The sequence below is a fragment of the Stomoxys calcitrans genome, chromosome 4, assembly GCF_963082655.1.
Source record: "Stomoxys calcitrans chromosome 4, idStoCalc2.1, whole genome shotgun sequence".
Lineage (NCBI taxonomy): Eukaryota > Metazoa > Arthropoda > Insecta > Diptera > Muscidae > Stomoxys > Stomoxys calcitrans.
The window spans coordinates 164233295-164253563 of NC_081555.1; the positions used below are offsets into that span (position 1 = coordinate 164233295).

A 20269-nucleotide genomic window follows, 5' to 3' on the forward strand; every position below is an offset into this window, starting at 1 on the left:
GCTTTTTTAGGAGTGGAACGGCCCTCAAACAATCGGAGACCAGTTTTTATATCCTAATGGTACTCTACACTCCAAAAACCATACATTTAAGTTTCAAATAGTCAATCTTCCTGTTCGGTTGGTGAGTTTAGGGAGTAGGTGGGCCAGTTGGGAAGTTTAAAGAGGGTGGGGGTAGGCATTTTATCCCAAATGTTTTTAATAGATTCGTTTTCAACTTCTCAAGACGCTTCATTTGGTACCCATATTGTACAAATCGGTAAACATGTCCGGTTTGGGGTTTTTGGGGTGGGTGCTCTATTAGGAGGTTGGGACCTTTTTTATTGATCAAGCTCTTACTCTACTCTTAAAAACAATGCATTTGACTCAAGTTCAAGGAGGCCACCCTGGCGCTGAGGTTAGTATGTTCAACTTTTGACGCCGGTCGCCTGGTTTCGAATGCCGTCGGGATACATTTGTGAGGTATTCTAACATGTTGAAACTTCCCCACTAAGTGGTGTCGTTGGGACCCGACATAAAAAAGGATCATTGAGGATAAACTTTTACTGGCTGCACTCATTGATATGTTCCTTTGTGTTCTTGGGAAATTTTACATATTATATGTTAATTTGGGGCGTTCCCTCAAGTTATTTGACCCCAAAGTTTGAGGTACCAGAACGTTACAAAAAAATTTCGCTCAAAATCAATGCAACCATCTCTTTTTTAAAACATTTTGGTAAGGGGAAGGAAGGCTTAATAAGACAAAAATCAAATTTATCGCAATTTTTTTTTTTTTTTTAACTACCATCTAAAGTCATTATCATAAATCAGTTCAATGGGATCCTCGAAATATTTACCTTGTGGGTGAATTACGAAAATTATAACAACAACAGCAGAATGAACAAACCATATACACTAGAAAGTTAACACCACCACCGCACCACGTTGAGGTTTCGTTGCCAACCTCTTCACCACTCTCACAATTTACAACTCCAGCTCCGCTGCCCTTATCACTGCCACCGCCGCTACCACCACCACCACCAATGCCACAATTAAAATCACCACAGTGTGAGGCTGGTGTTGGAGTTTTAGCACCCAAAAGTTCGGTGGCCGAAGCTGACGACGCCGATGCTGGGGTTAGAGTTACACCAGCCGCCGCTAGGGCTGTCTCAACAATAGAGGCGGCTGACGATTTACGCCTACCCTTGATGTGTGGTGAATTCGATGAAGCCGAAGAGGCAGCTCTTAAAAATTTTGTTATACGCCTAGTAGTTTTAGATTTTGATTTCAATTGCTTTTGTTGTTGTTGCTGCTGCTGATGATGGTGATTAAAGGCTAATGAGGGATCTGATTTCAGTAGAGGTGGGGAATTTATTGTAGACAATGGATTATGGGGAAAATGTTGTGGTAAATTGGTCGGTAAAGAAAATTTACGAAAATTGCTAGAGATTTTTGCTGAGCCTGTGCTGAGCGTAGGCGGTGGGGGTGTTGAAGTTGTTGTGGCTGTGGCAGCGGTGGTTGGAGCTTTCACATTTATCAAACACTTGGTGTGATCGAAGGTCAGCTGTTTGGCTTTCTTTTTCACCTTTGTGGTGGCTTTGAGCAATTGTTTGGAGGTGAATTTCTGTGTGGCTATTAGAGAGCGGGGAGGCGAAGATTTGTGGGATTTACTTTGTTGCGTGGGCTGCGGCTGCTGCTGCACCAAAGGTTGAAGTTTATAGCGTAAATTGTGCTGATATTGTTGTTGTTGCTGTTGCTGTGTTGGCAACTGTAGTCTGATATTTTTACGGGAATTTGTTGAATTATTATGGGAGGAGGATGAATTGGATGAGGAGGATGTTACCGAAGTACGTGGCCTGTTTGAAATTCTCGATGTTGTAGTTGTTGTTACCGTAGGTCGTGGTGTGCTGGCTGTGGTGGCTGCCGCAGAGCAGCCAGAATTTCTGTTGGTGGCGGTGGTGGTGGAGATGGTGGTGTTGATAATTGTTGATTTGTTTGTTATGCTTGTTGTTGTTGCTGTTGTTGCTTTGTTATCTCTATGTTGTTGCTCACGTCGAACTTTGCGTATGACCAAGACTTCCTCCTCATGTGATAGTTTTCTTTGTTGCTGCTGTTGTTGTTGTGGTGGCTGCTGTTGTTGTTTATCAGTTGCGGCATTTGTTGTGTGAAGAGGTGGTGTTGTTCCATGCAAAGCCTTTGCCTCCAATGTTTTTATTTTGGAGGACGCCACCTTAACCCGGTGACCTTAGACGTTTGTTAACAAAAAAAAAAAATTTAATAAAGGGCACCCCAGAGCTTTATTTACACACAAGAAGGAAGTTTTCCTTTTTTATTGGCTATTTTTATTTAAGATTTAAATGCTTGCCTTTCTTTTCTTTTTTTGGGATTTCTTTTGGTTTAATGGAAGAGGGTGTGGTGTGGTTGAGACAGAAATAGATACAACATTTAAGGTTAGGTTTGACACTGCACTATTTTATTGGCTTGCTTTTGAATTCACTAGGCCTCATTGATTGCTGGGGGATTTTTTTTATTTTAAGGCTTTTAATTTTCACACACTTTTTTGCTGGTTTGACACTGCAATTGGAATTTTCAGATTTTACTTTTATTTTGTTTTATACAAATTTTACATAATTTTCTTTTTTTGTTTGCTCCTCCATGGGCCAAAAGCCGCGTTGTTTTAATTTTTTTTTTTGTTTGATTGCTTTTGTGTTGTGTTTTGTTTTGCGCTTTGCTGTTGTTTTCTTCGGTTTGTTGGTCTTTTCGCAACAAACATTCCACTGAACCCGCAGTGGTGTTTTGCCTATTTTTTTAAACTTTTTTCTTTATATTTTGAGCAGATTTTCTCTTTGGGTTATCTTTGATTTTTTGTTAATTTATTTTTGTTTAAACAAGTTTTGGTTTTTTTCTATATTTTTTTTAGAATTTTTCAAACATTTTTCTCTTCTCACTGGGGCACACACATGTTTGACTCGTTGCTCTGGCCTCTCTGAAGCTATGCTGTCTCTTTTTGTGTGTTTTTGGCTTTGCTCGCTTTGCGTATCCAGAGAACACCACCACACACCACACATCAGATGTAACCGAAGAGCAAACGTATGATATGTGTATGTAATACACTCAGAGAAACTGCAGCCACTGGCTGATGGGCAATGTGTTGCTTGAATTTTTGTGCGAGGGTGGCCTTTATGCTAATTTTGGGTATTTATGCTGGGATTTTCTTTTATTTTTTTTTGCGGGGAAGACTTTGGGATGGTGATGATGAGATTTTATTCTTGGTGTTTTTGTTGTTAATTTGGCTTTGAGCTTTGGGTTGTTGTTGTTGTTGATGTTGACTTTTTATTAATTTTTGTTTCTAAAACATTCGTTTTAATAAAGATTTTGGTTTTACATTGGCAAATAGTTGCCTGCTTTGCAGTATTGCCAAAAATGGAGTTATTTTTCGGAGACTTTAATCACACTGCATTTTATTTGTTTATAAGATTTTCTCTTTAATGCATATTCTGCTATAGTAAAACACGTAAAATTGCAATTTGTATTAGAGACATGTTAAATTTGAGGAATGTATTAATTATTATTAACTTTCCCAAAATTATAAGTTTAATAGTTTTGACTCACTAAAACAACTTTTTTAACTTAAACACCAATATGCTTCGTTTTGGGTTGCTCTTGCACAAGCATGTGGGTAACAGGGTAATATTTTTACATACATATATTTTTTCACTTTACGATTGCTTGAGCATTTTCATTAAATTAATATTTCAGAGAGACAAGTACAATGAAAAGCTTAGACAAAAAGTCGGCCGAAACTTGGATATACACCAACATGAATCTTGCTCAAAATACCCACATTATAAACTTATCTTATGTGAGCACTTTACTAAAGAAAGCAATTTGCCGCATGATTGACCTTTAGGGACTCACGAAGTCAAATCGGTTAATAAGAAGACTATATCTATCTCCTAGGGTTACATTTACTGCCAAGAACTTCACCCTCAGTTAGGATGATCAATTCTGTTTTTGAAAACCGGGTTTTTGAGCCGAATATACAACCCGGTTTCTTGAAAATTCCCATTTTTCGGGTTTTTGATAAACCGGGTTTATCGAAATTCTGTCTTAAGCGAAAATATATCAAACTTTAAAGAAACCTAAAAAGGTTTTACTTTTATAACGAAATAACCGGCTTAACCGGGTTTTCAAAAATCTCAAATACTTAAACCGGTTTAAAAAAAAAACTCATTTTTCGAATAGTTTGAAAACCGGTTTTAGGAAAAAGTCTGTTTATCTATCCCCTACTCTTAGTTCACTTTAAAAGCCAAAAATTTTGATGAAGGCTACATAACAGTTTGGGGGTGCTTTTTCATGGTATGGTGTGGTTTCCAAACCTAAGAATTCTCATAGAATGGGTCATAATTTCCATAGAGATGTAATGGAAAATGCATTAAAAGCCAGCTTCATCCGTTTATATGCCCTAGGGGCATTTAACCCTGGATTTTCTACTAAAAACAAAGATTTATTGGTCTGATCCTAAAAACCTAAAAGAACATTTCGAGATAACTTTAAGGAGGAGAACAATTTGAAATTCTAATGACTTTTTCCAAAACGTGCAAGGATTTTGGCCAAATATCTCCCAGGTTCGCTAAAAATGTTAGTTGCAAAATGTCCCCCAAATTGAAGACCACAAAAGGGTTACCCAACTAAATGGTAGAGTTAACCGGGCCTTAAGAACCTTAAGAACCCCCCGAAAAACCAATTTAAGTAATACAAATTAAACTACAATATTTTTCATTTTATACATGAAAAAAATAGGTGCTCTCCAAGCAAAAATGAACAAAATATTTCCTTGCCTTTTTATACCCTACATCAACACAGTTCCGCGCGGAGTTTCCATGCTACTTCTCCTATGGGACGCCTCCCCAGGTGGTGGATTGGGGCAAAGCTCATTAGATAGCAAACCAAAAAGTAAGCACAAGCAGTTGGTGTCCCGCTTGCATGGATACGAACCCGATGGATCCGTGCAGTAGGGTCGGCAGAGGATGTGCCAAAATAAAAAGCCAACGGTGGCGTTCACAGATTTTCAGAAGATTTATCATCAAGAAAACCCGGCCTATAGGATCGCTGACAGCCCCAGTACTATGTACCGATGCGATTGCCCAATCCGCCATCCATGTAAAAATCATGATTATAGAAACATCAACAAGAAATTACACCCCGATGACGACCTATAAATTCAGAACACGGTTGGCAATGGCGACAGATTGGTTGATTTATGCGCAAGAAACCGGCTCCTTATTGGAGGCACAAAATTCCCCCATAAAAATATAGACAAATATGCTTGGGAACACCCGTAATCAAATCGACCATGTATTGGGTTGCCCAAAAAGTAATTGCGGATTTTTTAAAAGAAAGTAAATGCATTTTAAATAAATCTTAGAATGAACTTTAATCAAATATACTTTTTTTTCTAAAGCAAGCTAAAAGTAATAACAGAAGAAAGAATACAATTACAGAGTCACAAGCTGTGAAAAAATTTGTCAACGCCGACTATATGAAAAATCCGCAATTACTTTTTGGGCAACCCAATACTTATCAGCAAATGTAAAAATGGATGTAAAATTAGACGAGGAGCCGACATCGCTAGTGATCACATGCTCTTAGTGGCCACTCTACTTCTACGACCAGCCGTCGCAAAAAGGACTCAAACAAAAAGCACAAAGTTCAAACTCTTAAACCTAAAAGACCCCGAAACATCGCGCGAATACAAGACAACATTAACGGCATGTAACGACTTAACAGCATGTAAGGAGACGAGGCCACCTCTATCATAGGCATTGTTCGACGATCCCAAAAACCATGGATAAGCAACGAAACTTTGGAGGAAATATTGGGTTGCCCAAAAAGTAATTGCGGATTTTTTAAAAGAAAGTAAATGCATTTTTAATAAAACTTAGAATGAACTTTAATCAAATATACTTTTTTTACACTTTTTTCTAAAGCAAGCTAAAATTAACAGCTGATAACTGACAGAAGAAAGAATGCAATTACAGAGTCACAAGCTGTGAAAAAATTCGTCAACGCCGACTATATAAAAAATCCGCAATTACTTTTTGGGCAACCCATATAACACCGGAAACGTCTACGCAACGCTGTGCTACGGGCAAAATCAAGGGTAACAAAAAACCGCAGCCAGGACTGAATATCGCGCCACCGTCTCGCTGGTCAAACGCCTAGTTCGCAGAGATAAGTGAATATATTTTTATATGCTGAGAGAGCAAGCCGAAAATGCAGCTAACATTGGAAACATGCGTTGTGTTTACGAGTCAATAATACAAATGAGCAGCAACAATGTAAGGCCAAAGAACGTAAACTCCGACCTTTCTTATCCCCCAGTGCGCCGAAACCCACGCGGGGATATATCCACAGCCCCACCCACCTGCGAAGAAATTGAAGCCATTCTGGTTCCACTCAAAAACGGTAAATTAGCCGGCCCTGGCAATGGTATGGTATCGGGCACACCCCATAGCTCAAGCGATCACCCTCGGTAAGGAAAAAGGGATCATGCTAACAATCCCAAAGAAGGGTGACCTCACCCAGCGTAAAAACTGGAGGGGGATTACATTGTTAAACGCAATAAATAAAGTGATGGCAAGATTACTTCTGCAGCGTATTTCGCCTGCACTTGACAGCATTTTGAGGAAAACTGCCTGTTCCAGTTTTGTGTCCAGAATTTTCTTGTGTCGACCACATTAACTCCTGAATAGTCTGCAGAACTTAATAAACACCTATACCTTTTATTCACCGACTTTGAGCGTGCGTTTGACACTGTCTCGAGATCTCTAATGTGGAAGACGCTGTTGACTAAGGGCATCCCTGAAAAAATCGGGAGCTGTAAAGGAATGCTAAAGTTTCAGTCCCCTTCAATGGAAAAGAGAGGCGACCTTTCGGGATCGATAAAGGAGTGAGGCAGAGTTGCATTCTATTTCCGACGCTATTTTTAGTTTTATTAGGCTCCGTATTAGAAGCAGCTAATGCTGAGGCACCCTATGGCATACGTTGGGGCATAAACGACTTCCTAGGAGACATCGACTACGCCGATGACATATTCCTCTTTGCGCATCGCTTTGAGCGGATTAAGGCGAAATTGGAACGATTGAATGAAAATACTGCCATAGAAGGCCTGAAGATAAACACAGCAAAGACGAAATTGATGAGGATAGTAACATCAAATTTGACACTCACTATAAATGACCAAGGCATTGAAGACGTTGACAACTTCTCCTATTTTGGTGGCAAAATAATAAAGAACGGAGGATCGGAAGCAGAAATACGCATATATATCACCAAGGCCAGGAGCGCCTTTCTTGAACTCAACAAAGATTGGAGATGCAGTGACATCTCGCATAATACAAAAGTCAGAATCTTCAACAGTAGTGTGAAATTTATTTTTTAAATATGATTATACAACTTGAATGTTGACACAAACGACTACCCGCAAAATCCAAATTTTTATAAATCACTGCCTGTGACAAATAATTTGAAGTTTCTGGCCAAATCGTATTTCAAATTAAGAATTGCAAATAAAAACAAACACTTCCCCTGTCGATGTAGAATTTCGGAAGAGAAAATGGATGGATTTTCTTGGGTCACATTCTATCCCGACCGCGAGATAATATAGTGAGAAATGTCCTAGACTTGAATCCGCAAGGATAGCGAAGGAGGCGACCCAATACGATACGATCTAAAGTAAATGATGATGGTGAGATGTTCATCTGTCCATCTAGATACCATACTTCCCGATAGTTTAAGTCCCATAAAAAATCCATTTATTACCGAATTTTTTGAAAATGTGTCTCAAGTCGCAGCATATTTGAGTATAACTGCCGCACATGTCCCCTAAACTCATACAAAAATGTTATTGCTTTTAACTATAATTGTAGCTAGCACAGTCAGTTTCCTTAAAAAAATACCGATTTGGAAACTATCTTTGACGGAGGAGATATTTTGGATATTTGTGTGGACTGGTTATATTGAAGTATTTATTGTTTTTTTTCCAAGGACACTTTTATAAAGAAAACAATTTTAAAGATATTTCTTTTCTTTTTTCACCTAAAAATGTTTATACCCTACACCACTACTGTGGTACAGGGTATTATAACTAAATGCATTTGTAGACCCATTGATAGGTATACGGATCGACTCTGAATCACTTTTTGTTTCGACTAAGCTTTGTCTGTCTGTCCGTCTGTCCCTGTTCATTTGTGTACAAAATACAGGTCGCTATTTTCATCCGATCGTCTTCAAAGTAGGCACATACTTTTGTTTGCCTAGAGACGAAGCCTATTGAAAATTGAAGAAATCTGTTCAGATTTAGATATAGCTCCCATTTATATACGTCCATCCGATTTGGACTAATATTGGAATTGTCATTGTCATTTGTGCACCGATTCTGACGAAATTTTGAGCGAAGGTTTCTCTTATGAGTCTCGATATTACTGGTGGTATGGTATGATGGAAATCGGTTCAGATTTAGATATAGTTCGCATACACAAGTATTCCCCGACTTTCACTTCTAGAGCCTTTTCAAGAGCATACATCACCCGATCTTCTCATAACTTTGCACTACACTTTCTTCTACGATTACCAAAAGCTTGCGGACTATGGTCGAAATCGGTTCAGTGGTCAATAATGTGGTTATTTGTTAACCGATTCATACGATATTTTGCACAGAGGGTTCTTTAATAGTTCCTGGCTGTGCGGCTGAATTTCATAGGATCGGATTAAATGCAATAAGATAGTTAAATTTTTCTTTTAACTTGAGTTTTAGTAAATTTTTTTGTTTTGCCTCAGTTTCAAAAATTTTCATTTTTTGTTTAACAGTTAGAATGTAGTTAATTGAGGGGCATTTATTTTTAAAGCATACTTTTAGGGGCACTTGGTAATTGTTTATAATTTGCAACATTTTTGGATCACTTAATTTTTGCAGAGATGAAGGACTGAGAAAATGGAGGGAAATAAACCATTCTATGAAATATTTTTTTAAAAAGGTTGAGATTTTTTACAGTTTTATAATATTAATATAGCCTCCACCATAGGAAGGGGGCATACTAATTTCGTCATTCTGTTTATAACACCTCGAAATATGCGTCTAAGACCCCATAAAGTATATATATTCTTGATCGTCGTGACATTTTAAGTCGAACTAGCCATGTCCTACCGTCTGTCTGTCTGTTGAAAGCATACTAACTTTTGAAGGAGTAAAGCTAGCCTCTTGAAATTTTGCACAAATACTTCTTTTCAGTGTAGGTCAGTTGGGATTGTAAATGGGCCAAATCGGTCCATGTTTTGATATAGCTGCCATATATCCCGATCTTGGGTCTTGACTTCTTGAGCCTTTAGAGGCCACAATTCTTAATCAATTTGGCTGAAATTTTGTACGTAGCGTTTTGTTATGACTACCAACAACTATGCTTTATGTAGTTCAAACCGATTAGTAACCTGATATAGCTGCCATATCAACCGATCTCCTGATAAGACTTCTTGAGCTTCCATAGGGCTCAGTAATTAACCGATTTGGCTAAAATTTTGCACATATCGTTGAGGAATGATTTCCAATAACTGTGCCAAGTATGGTCGAAATCAGTCCATACCCTAATATAGGCACCATATAAACCGATCTCCCGCTTAGACTTCTTGAGCTTCTAGAGGGCGAAATTGTTTTCCAATTTGGTTGAAATTATGCATAGGTGGTTTTGGTATGACTTCCAACAACAGTGACAAATATTGTCTGAAACCGTCGATAACCTGATATAAGCACCATATAAACCGATTTTCCTATTAGACTTTTTGAGCTTCAAGAGGGCGCAATTCTTATTCTGTTTGGTTGAAATTTTGCATAGGTCGTTTTGGTATGACTTCCAACAACTGAGCCAAGTATGGCCTAAATCGGTTGATAGTCTGATATAGCTGTCATATAAATCGATCTCCCAATTTTACGCTCTGAGGCACTAGAGGACGCAATTTTTACACGATTTGTCTGAAATTTTTGAGGTGGTATTTTTCTATGACTTCTAAAAGCCATGATAAGTACGCTCCATATTGGTTAATAACTTGAAGTAGCTCATATGTATATATTTAAAAAGCCATTCAAAGAATTTGACAAGTGCGATCCATGGTAGAGTAGAGCTGTCAAAATATCGATAGCACTACCGATATTTAATTTTTTGACTGAGTATCGATTGATATTCTTCCGATGGATACTATCGTAAAAGTTTAATGTTTTAGAAACTAAATCAAATAAGTAATCCGACACTGAATGTATCCTTTAAGATACATAGCACCTATAGAGTGCGCAATTTTCATCCGATTAGGCTAGCATTTTGTCGAATGATTTTTCTCATAACTTCCAACTGACTTTATTATCCTTGAATTTATCTGTGCATTAATATTCCAACAATGTAAATCGATCTCCTGATTTTTACTTCTCGTTTTCGTTTGAAATATTGGTATTTGGAAATTAACGATTGTAGCGATACTATCGTGCGCCACGGTAGCCGAGTTGGTAGCGTGCTTGGATTACCAATGCAGGGGTCGTGGGTTCGATTCCTGCCAGAAGCCTTGTTCTCTCGCTGCTGTGGTATCACAATGGACTTAAAATTGTCTAAGTTAGTCTCTAAGGTTAGGTAACCTAACCATCGATACTATCAATTTTTTAATTAAAACTATTGAAAATATCGAATGTTGCGATTATAGATAGTTTGGCAGCTCTATGGTGGAGGGTATATAAGATTCAGTCTGGCCGAACTTAGCACTTTTTTAGTTGTTTTAACGAGTTTTTTTCATTTCTATGCCACTGTGCACCGATACTATCGATTTTTTTATTAAAACTATCGAAAATATCGAATGTTGCGATTATCGTTGGTTTGCCAGCTCTATGTGGAGGGTATATAAGATTCAGCCCGGCCGAACTTAGCACTCTTTTACTTGTTTTAACTAGTTTTTTCGTTTCTATGCCACTGTGCAGCGATAGAAGTTTTTTTAAAGCAAGCACTGTGGTACACGAAAATCGGGACGACTAAAACTCTGATGGAAAGATCAAGCGGTGAAAGGCATATCCAAACTGGTTAACGGAGATTGGAGAAGTAGCGCAAAAGATCGAGGCGCTTGGAAATTTTGGGAAATTTCGGCTAATCGGAGAAATTTTGTGTCATAGCCAATTAAAGTAAGTCACTAGCCATGTCCGTCTGTCGGTCAGATTTGTATAATGCTCCTATCTTCTAGAGTACATTAGGCATTGGCGTTTCACCTTTAAACTAGTTGAACACTTTACACCAAACACAAACACTCACGTTAAGGAATTATAAATGTTCACTTCTATGCACACAACTAACATGGCCTCTATTGGTCTATAAAAAGATATTGTCCACTGTTAAGAGGTCCTAGCCAAGCATGGAAACATCTAACCATTTATTTTCGGTAATTAGTATATAATTTTTCATAATGTTAATAATCATGCTCATGGTACAATTAGCCTGATTTTTTTTCTTTAAAGGAAAAATCTCAAAATAAATCAAAATTTTTAAATTTGGCGAGATCATCAGATTTTTAGCGGTGGGTTTCCCCGGTGGGTTTCCCCTCCTAATGCTGGCAATTCCCCTCCTGGTAGGCAATAGGAAGCCACCGTCGCGCAGAGTTTAGCATGTCCGCCTATAACGCAGAACGCCTAGGGTCGAATCTTGGCGAGACCATCATGGTTTTCCCCTCCTAATGCTGGCAATAGTTGTGAGGTACTATGCCATGTAAAAACTTCTCTTGCAAAAAGTGTCGGAGGGCCCTTATCATTGAGCTTTAACTTGAATCTGACTGCACTCATTGATTTGTGAAAAGTTTGCCCCTGTTCCTAAGAGCAATGTTCATGGGCAAAATATGCAATTTAAATTTGTAGCAAAACTCATGTTGGTGGATACATAGGGCTCAAACTTGAATTGTATAGCACTAATTGATAGGTAAGAAGTTTGCTCCTGTTCCTTTGGATACATAGGGTTCCTCCGGATCAAACTTTATGCGTTTTGTTCTACTTGTTTCTAGATAATTTTTGATTTTTTTCTAAGACGATAGATATTTAAGCGGGATATTATCAGCACTACCAAACTTTTTAAATATTTGTATTATTTTTTATTTTTTTTTTAATTAATTTATTTTAAATTTCTGTTGCCACATTTCTTTTTTTTGAAAACTTTTTCATGTTGCACGAGACTACAAAATTTTTGTTTTGTATTTGATTGAGGCGCACTTGTGTTTTTAAAGCATACTTTTAGGGGCATTTGGTTATTGTTAACAATTTGCAAAATTATTGGATAACTTAATTTTTCCAGAGATTGAGGACTGAGAAAATGGAGGGAAATAAAGTTTTCCATGAAATATTTTTTTAAAAAGGATGATATTTTTTACAATGTGTCAAAGTATTTGTTCACTATTTTAAGCACAGATTTTAAGCAAAAAGTTGGCGGTTATTAATATAAAATTTATTTGTTTATTAGTTTTATATAAATATTTTCCTGTGTTTTTAAGTTTCTATTTGCACGTTTTTTTATTCAATTTTTTTTGCACATTTTTTCCTTATTTCACTTTTTTTGGATGACTTAATAGTGGAATTGGAAGCTTTTGAACCTTTTTACATATTTTTTTCACGCCGCTTTTTTTAATCAGTATTCATTAGGTTATTTTCTTAAGGTTTGTTGGCTATTTTTTATTATAAAGCAATTAACATTTTGTATGTTGCACTTATTTTTACTGTTAATAATCTTGCATTAATTTTTTTCTTATTTTTGTTGCTTAAATTTAAAAGCAAACAAATATTTCTCATTTCCTCGGCTTGAGGCAAAGCCACAAAATCTTTACTAAAACCGGTACAAGGAGCAAACGTATAGAGGAAATCTGTTAATCTCGCCCTCTGTTACGTATGGCCCCTTGGAATTCATATATTTTTTAGCTTTACACATTTTTGGTTTTACGACCTTTTTTTATTTTCGCCATATTTCACTCTGAGGCTTACGGAATGCATTTGGCCATTGACAGTTGGTAATAATTCTCACAAATAACTTTCGTTGGCACGGCTGCTATTTGCAGGCTCTTAAAACTTTATTTGGTGAGTGAATAACAAAGTGGGTTTTTTTTTTTTAATTTTCCGCATTCAAACTACAAAGGGCATGTAGTGTGTATGCTGCTGCATCCCACCCCCAAAGAGAGTTCATTCAACTTAGGCTAGACGGGGGCAGACAATGGCGGAAAACAAAGAAAACTCTGCAAAATTACTTAAAAATGCAGCAGCAGCTACACCACACTTCACTTCACTTGTCACACTCTGCACACTATTCTCGGCTCTTTCTTTGTCACTTGGTGGTGCCCCCATCCACCATCGCTTCGCTTTTTAATCATAGAAAACAAAAATCTTTTGAAGATGTTTTTGCATTGATTTTTGCCGACAAAAATCCATTAGAATTTATTAATTTTCTCTAAAACTCTTTGCAACACCCGAAGTCACACACGCACAAGTTCACACATGATTATCATTATCACCATCTTCATGGTTGTATGGTTTGCTTGTTGTTGTTGTAGTTTTGCTTTACAAAAGAATCATTCACCAAAAAAAAAAATATATAAAAAAAGTAATAATAATCATTGGGATTCACGACAGCGACGACATCGACATACTCACTCACTAACGCACGCACATTTGAAACGTACACACTACATGCTTTTAATCATCGAAAATCATCATCGTCGTCTGTGCAAAATTTACTGCGTTTGTAAAACGACGGCCATCATACCGAAATACGCGAGAACAAAAAAAATCCGTAAATTCGCCTGCCACCAACAAAAGATGGAGGAAATAAACACAGGAACAGCGAGCTCAAGCAACGAGCCAACCAACAAACCGAAGCAACGAGCGAACCAACTGACTACGACGAGGGCTATGTCTACGACGGCGACGGCGATGTCAACGACGCCGCTAAATACTTAGAACACAAACACACCGCACACAACCAGGCAGGCATCAAAAGATGAGCAGCACACACCAAACAAAAAAAAAATCAAGAAAAAAAACTGCTGCCAAAGGAAGAATGAAATGCTTCGCGTTGCCGTTTGTTGTAATATACCACAACGACAGCGTCAACGAGGGCTGCAGCGACGACGTTACTACATTTAGAGTTGGTTTGTTTGAGAAGTTATTGCAACTGTTGTTGTTGTTGTTTTTCTTCGTTATTATTATTGTTGCTGGTGCGTCCGTCTTGCATGAACGCCTTGTCTAGCGTTGTGTGGTGTAAAATTTAGCTCTTGTGCTTTTGTCCCCCCTCTTGCTTGTGTGTAACTGTTGGGGGTGAGTACTAAGCCCCTTGGCTTTTACATGTATTATAAACAACTGTGGCAGCCCTGCAGCAGCTGGCAGTTAAACACTCAGTTAGTAGTACTACGGAGTGTAGTCTGGTACTAATATGGAAGCAGAAGCTGCTTTGTTAAATACTAAACTAAACGCAGAAAGTAAAGCGCATAGACATACACTCGCACACATACACACACGCACATGGGCTTTTGCACTCTCTCATAATATTGTCTGTGGAAAGTCGGCAAGAATAATAAAATAATAATAACAACAACAACAAGGAGCTGGGGGGAAAAATCCAAGAGTAACTACCAGATTGGTGGCGGCAACGATATCAACACAGCAGCGGTGTTGTGCAATATCAATAATTACAACAATAACAGCAACAACAATATTGAGAATATCCAGACATACAGTGTCGATGAAATATTTTCAACAAGCCATAACTTACGCTCATCATAATTAATGTCGGCGAAAATGTATTCATTACTTGATTGGCGTTCGTATAGCCATCGCCCTGGTGCTGGATACAATTCACATTAAACCATTGGTGGTATAGACCAAAGGCGCTGATAAGGACGTTGTACACTCTATTAATTCTTAAAAGATTCCGAAAAGTAAGAAATTGTTTCCCATATTCACAAAACATTAGGGAGCGTTAAAGTTGACTTATTTGACAGTTTTTCTTTATATTACTGTCAAATTAACCTACTATAAAACTGTTTAAAGGTTTGGCCGGTAGATGACGCCAAACCCAATCTGTGTAACCTTTTAATCGCGAAAGCCGAATATTAGCAAAGGAATTACTCCAATGGTTTATCGTGCTCCCCACATGACTTGAACACAGCTAAGCTACCAGCAAGGTAATACTGATCTACTTCCAATTCCACTCGCGACCCTGATCTTACCATACGATTTTTGCCGTCCTTCTGAAAGGTTATTAATTTCATCGTATGGCGTTTGCTATTATCATCTATCGATTCGCGTTACCACGAAGGCTTCGCGTTCAGTTTATCCTCGGCAATCTTAATCCCTTACTACCATGTTTCCATCCTTTAGCTGCCTCTGACCCCATGTGTAATGTACATTTTGCATTATTCAATAAGGCTTGGATTAGGAATATGATCTTGCACAGAAAGACCACGACCAATATTGGGGTCATCTCTGTAAGGGTGCACGAAAGGGCGGGGCATTTCGCCGCTGCTATGAATTGTAGTAGTCTGTGAAATTTTTTCGCTGCTTCAGACATCAGAAGTCAAGGCATGTTCGTATCCTGTCGAGAACATAAACTATTTTCAGCGGTTATGCCAAGGAAACACATCTCCCCAAAGAGGCGATGCTTCACCACCTAACGCCGGCGACATTTCTGAGGTACTAAGCCATATGAAAAAATGATATGGCAGCCATGTAAAAAGTTTTCTCCAAAGAGTTGTCGTACTGCTTCACGCCGTTCGAACTCGGCTATCAAAAGGGGGCCACTTATCATTGAGCTTAAATTTGAATTGGGCAGCATTAAGTGATATGTGAGAATTTTGTCTATGTTCGTTAATGGAATGTTCAAAAATTTGCCTTGTATGAAATCCAGCCACCGTGCCGAAGAGATTTGCATATATTTTTGCCATAACCATCCCCTCAATAAGAGTACAATGCAAATTTGCCCAAGAGCGTGCCATTAAGGAAATGCGTGTTCACTGTTAATTCTGAGTACCCAGACTATCTTACAAGAGACTTATTCGTGGCAGCATCTTCAGGATTAGTTCTCCCTAGAGAGGGAAGTGGAAGAAGGATTGCGTGTTTGAAGAGAATGAGACCTCGGTTTCCTAGAAAGCTCAGGAGCCTTTTCCCCAAAAACGGACTTCGTGTTCCTTGGGATCGCAAAAAATGAAAAAATAAACTGCAGTTTTTGCTCGGTGAGGCTGACAGAAGAGTTTACTGTTTTTCAGATAACCGCAAATGAAATCCTTCGAAACTCAGGATTTATGTGAATATCGAGGACAACCTTACGACATAGCATTAACTTAGATTCGAGTGCTGTACTATGGTATTCCCTGAAATGGAAAGGCGAACGAATATGCCAGTATGAGGCTCCAGCACTTCGAGCGAATATGAGGCTGGTCATGAAAATGTGCCACTAGTTAAACTACTGAGCAAACTAGAGAGCGTGGCCAGTGCGGAGCGGAGTTGGTGGCGTGAATGCCGAACTGGCGGGACACTTATGTCTTATATCAACCAAGGAAGGACGAAGGAACCGCTGACCTTTAATCGTACACATGGGAATCTCGCTAATGCTTACTGCAGAAGTTGTCTTGATGAGGATGACAAGGGAGAGGATTGAGCACATGACGGGGGCGTTACGGACACAGGTTTTTTATCTTAGCCAAGAAAAAAAATCGCAAAAAATTTTTCAATTAAAAATTTAATTGGCAATAAAATCGTTTTCGATTAAAAAAATTAATAGATTCAATCATTTGCTAATTGAATATGAAAATATTTCAATTAAAGTCGTGATTGAAATTTTTGCCATTTCAATGAAAAAAACTAATAGATTAATAGATAATATTTAAATCGTGATTGAAAATTTTTTAATCTTCTTAAAAAAATTAATTGATTCAATAACGTTGCCTATAATATAAAGGAAAGGGCATTTCAAAAACCCATACGTTTTTTAAACGTTTGGACGAATCTATAGCAATACCTGACATCCGGTTCTACGTGCCGGATTTACCCGATGGAGTCCTATATAGGCCAAGTGCTGCTCTTTAGTGCACAACATGCTGCTACAACAACAACTACAAAATTTATAGACGAAGTTTTTTATATGAATGCCCACGGATCTTTGCCCAAACAATGCACCACAAGTTCATGTTCTAGGAGGTAAACATCTGTGTACCAAATATAAGAATTAATTGGAAATTTCAAAAAATTAATGAAAAAGTTTTTAATTGAATATGGAATTTTTTTAATTGAAATTTTTTTAAATTATTTTTTCAAAAATGGTTTATTTTTGAAAAAGTAGTTTCCGTGATTTAAGCAGTTCCAATAAAAAAAATTGATTGGATGAATTAATTTCGTGGTTGAAACCCATTTTTTTCTGTGAGGTATGCGTTTTTTCTTTGATATGGGATGATGTGTGTGGGAAGTCTTCTCTAATACGTGGATAAGACTGGATGGTTTCAACAGGATCTCTGCTTGACTTTCACCAAGTAGACAATAAGGTGACCGTGAATTGATGGATGGGCGCTTACCCCATGTTCTTTTTTTATATTTCTTCTTAAGTTTCTTAAATTCCACACATATTTTCTTATTATTCTCACCGGTATTGCAATTGGTATACTGACCTTTCAAGTTGTATTGCCTATTCAACCTACGCCCATCCAAACTAACCTTAAGTTATTTCTTGTAATAATGTAATATTTATAAACCGGTAGATCTCTGTTTTCTTAGAGTTAATGTTGAGGCTCTTGGGTGCAAGAGCCTCTTGCTCAACAGAGAATTTTTGTAGATCTTTCCCTAATACTGTGAGGAGAAAGTCCTTAGTGGACTTTTGCAGGGGTATCCACAGAAGTATTTCCCCTCGGCCAACCTACAGAGTAAATTGGAATCAGATCTCCTTAGAAGTAATATAACATCGCAAATCATGTTATCTCACAAATATCAGCTGATCAGTTTGGCTGAGAGATGCTACTTTGGTTTAAGCAAGCAGTTCAAGAGCAAAGCCTCCCCTCAAAAGATGAAAATCACACTATACAAGACACTGATACTAGCCATGCTGTTGTATGGCTCCAAATCATGGGTACTTGCGAAAGCAGATGAGGCAGTACTTGGAGTATTTGAAAGAAAATCATTGGTAAAATATAAGGACCAGTCTGCGGTATTGGAGAAGGACCAAAGGGGAAGACGAAAACTCCCATGGAGTGGCCAAGTGGAGAAAAACATCTCGAAACTTGGGGTCAGAGATTGCAAAAGAAGCGCACAAGATAGAGGCGATTGGAAATATATTCTTCGTTCGGGTTGAGGAACAAATTTGTAATGGCCAACTGAAGTAAAGTAAATGAGTATTTAGTTGTTTGTTTATTCCAAATGTCAAATTAATGGATCAACACAGCCAGGTACAACCCTGAATATGAACGCAACACTTCCTTGTATCTCCAAGAAACAAGAAAAAAACAGCAAAGAAAAGCTAAATGGGTCTAGCTCTTCCCCTTCTTCGCCAAATACACAAAGTCTTAATACCCTATAGGGCATAAACAGCGAGGTGAACATTTGGGTAGAAACAGCTGTTGAAGTGTTAAAAAAAACAGCTCTGCATTTTATTCAGTAAATACCGGGAAGGCCTGTAAATATTTATCCCCAATTTGTGACACTTTTCTGTCTTCCACTGTATGTATGTAATAGAAATTTACTTATTTTCTGTTGTTATTGTTTTTTGTATTCACTCAACGCTAGTTATATCAAAAACAAAAACAAAAGCTAAAACAACAAACCAAATCTCATCTCTTTTTTTTAATAACGATGGTTATGCTCTTACTGCTGCTTTTAGCAATGTAGGTGTTGTTGTAGTTTTTGTTTAGGCAATACAATGCTTTTTTACCATACTCATGTCTACCTGCTACTACTACTCATTTTCCTCTTGATAATCTTTATTAGTTGAGAGCAAAATTTTAGCCAACAGCAACAGCAACATCGACAACAAAAACAATGTCAAATGCCACCTAACCATTAAGCATTTTTTTCTTAACTAATGCGATGAGTACTAGTTACTCTTGAAGAGGGCTGAATGACGACGACGAGTACGTACTCTCCAAAATACACAATATGCGCGCGTTTATTGCGAGCAGAAAAAAAAAACAAAAACAATCTCAACTATACGCTACAACAACAACGACGACATCATTGAAACAAAACATCTGTGGGCCAGCAAGAAAATTGCATTTTGTACTAAATGAAGTGATGGATGCACTTGCTTAACACTAATACGCAGACAACAACAACAGATACATGTAAACCCAGACCATGCATTTACCAGCTCTTCTCTCACATTTCAAGACATATTAGAGCTGTTTTTTCACCTATGCTTGTTTTGTTTACCTTACCCCTGTAACTTTTTGTTATGCAAAGTGCGCATGTTGCATTTTTGGAGGCTCTCTTCTCACAATGAGCACCATTTTGGTTCGGCCAAATGCATTTTTCTTTTTTGCCATTGATAAAATTTCTGCTCTTTGCTAATGGTGGGTTCACTCACAGTTCATTTATGTTGTTTTTGTTGTTGTATGCCGTTGGTTATAGCTTTGAAAGGCGGGAAAATTAGGAGAACTGTAAAAAAGCTTTGTGTTTTTTTCTTTGCTCTTTGAAGATATTTTGGGGAATGCATTCAGCAATTACAAGAAAAAGCTTTTGCAGAGCTGCATTTGGCATTTATTCTTGAAACATAGCGGAATGTGGATATTGGTACACTGGAAAAAAGTAGAAATTCAAACTTAAATTTAAAGAAAGGTGCAAATAAATGGTCCGGGAAAAATTAAAATAATTCTACTCTATACCGCAACTGTGGAAAAGAGTACAATAACTTTGTGCGTTTGTTTGCAACGCTTCGAAGAGAAGAGCTGTCTGCCTGTTTGTATGTTTGTCTATTTGTCCGTGTGTTCCGCATTTCTTCTTTGAGTGCCATAAAATTGTGTACAAATCAGTTTTTTAGCCTAAGCATATAGTCCATAAAATCTATCTTCATACTTAACAAAAAACAACAAAAGTAATTTTTCATCATAATATTTTATTTTTATATCCTTCACCATAGGATGGGGGCATACTAACTTTGTCATTCCGTTTGTAACACATCGAAATATTGATCTGAGGCCCAACATGGATTTAACCATGTCCGTCTTTCCTTCTGTCTGTCTGTCGAAAGACCGCTAGCTTTCA

The 20269-nt window shown here is 37.7% G+C and overlaps 1 protein-coding gene across 5 annotated transcripts in view; it reads right to left on the minus strand.

Moving 5' to 3' along the window:
- LOC106088524 (cAMP-specific 3',5'-cyclic phosphodiesterase) overlaps positions 1-20269 on the minus strand; it is a 692903-nt gene that overhangs the window by 274966 nt on the left and 397668 nt on the right. The window contains exon 1 of one of the 5 annotated variants that reach the window (XM_013254148.2): positions 834-2206. The exons of the other annotated variants lie outside the window; for them this stretch is intronic. Within the exon in view, the coding sequence (XP_013109602.2) occupies positions 834-886 (53 nt within the window). The 5' untranslated portion in view covers positions 887-2206. Of the gene's footprint in view, positions 1-833; positions 2207-20269 lie in introns of those variants that run through there. 5 annotated transcript variants of the gene reach the window in all.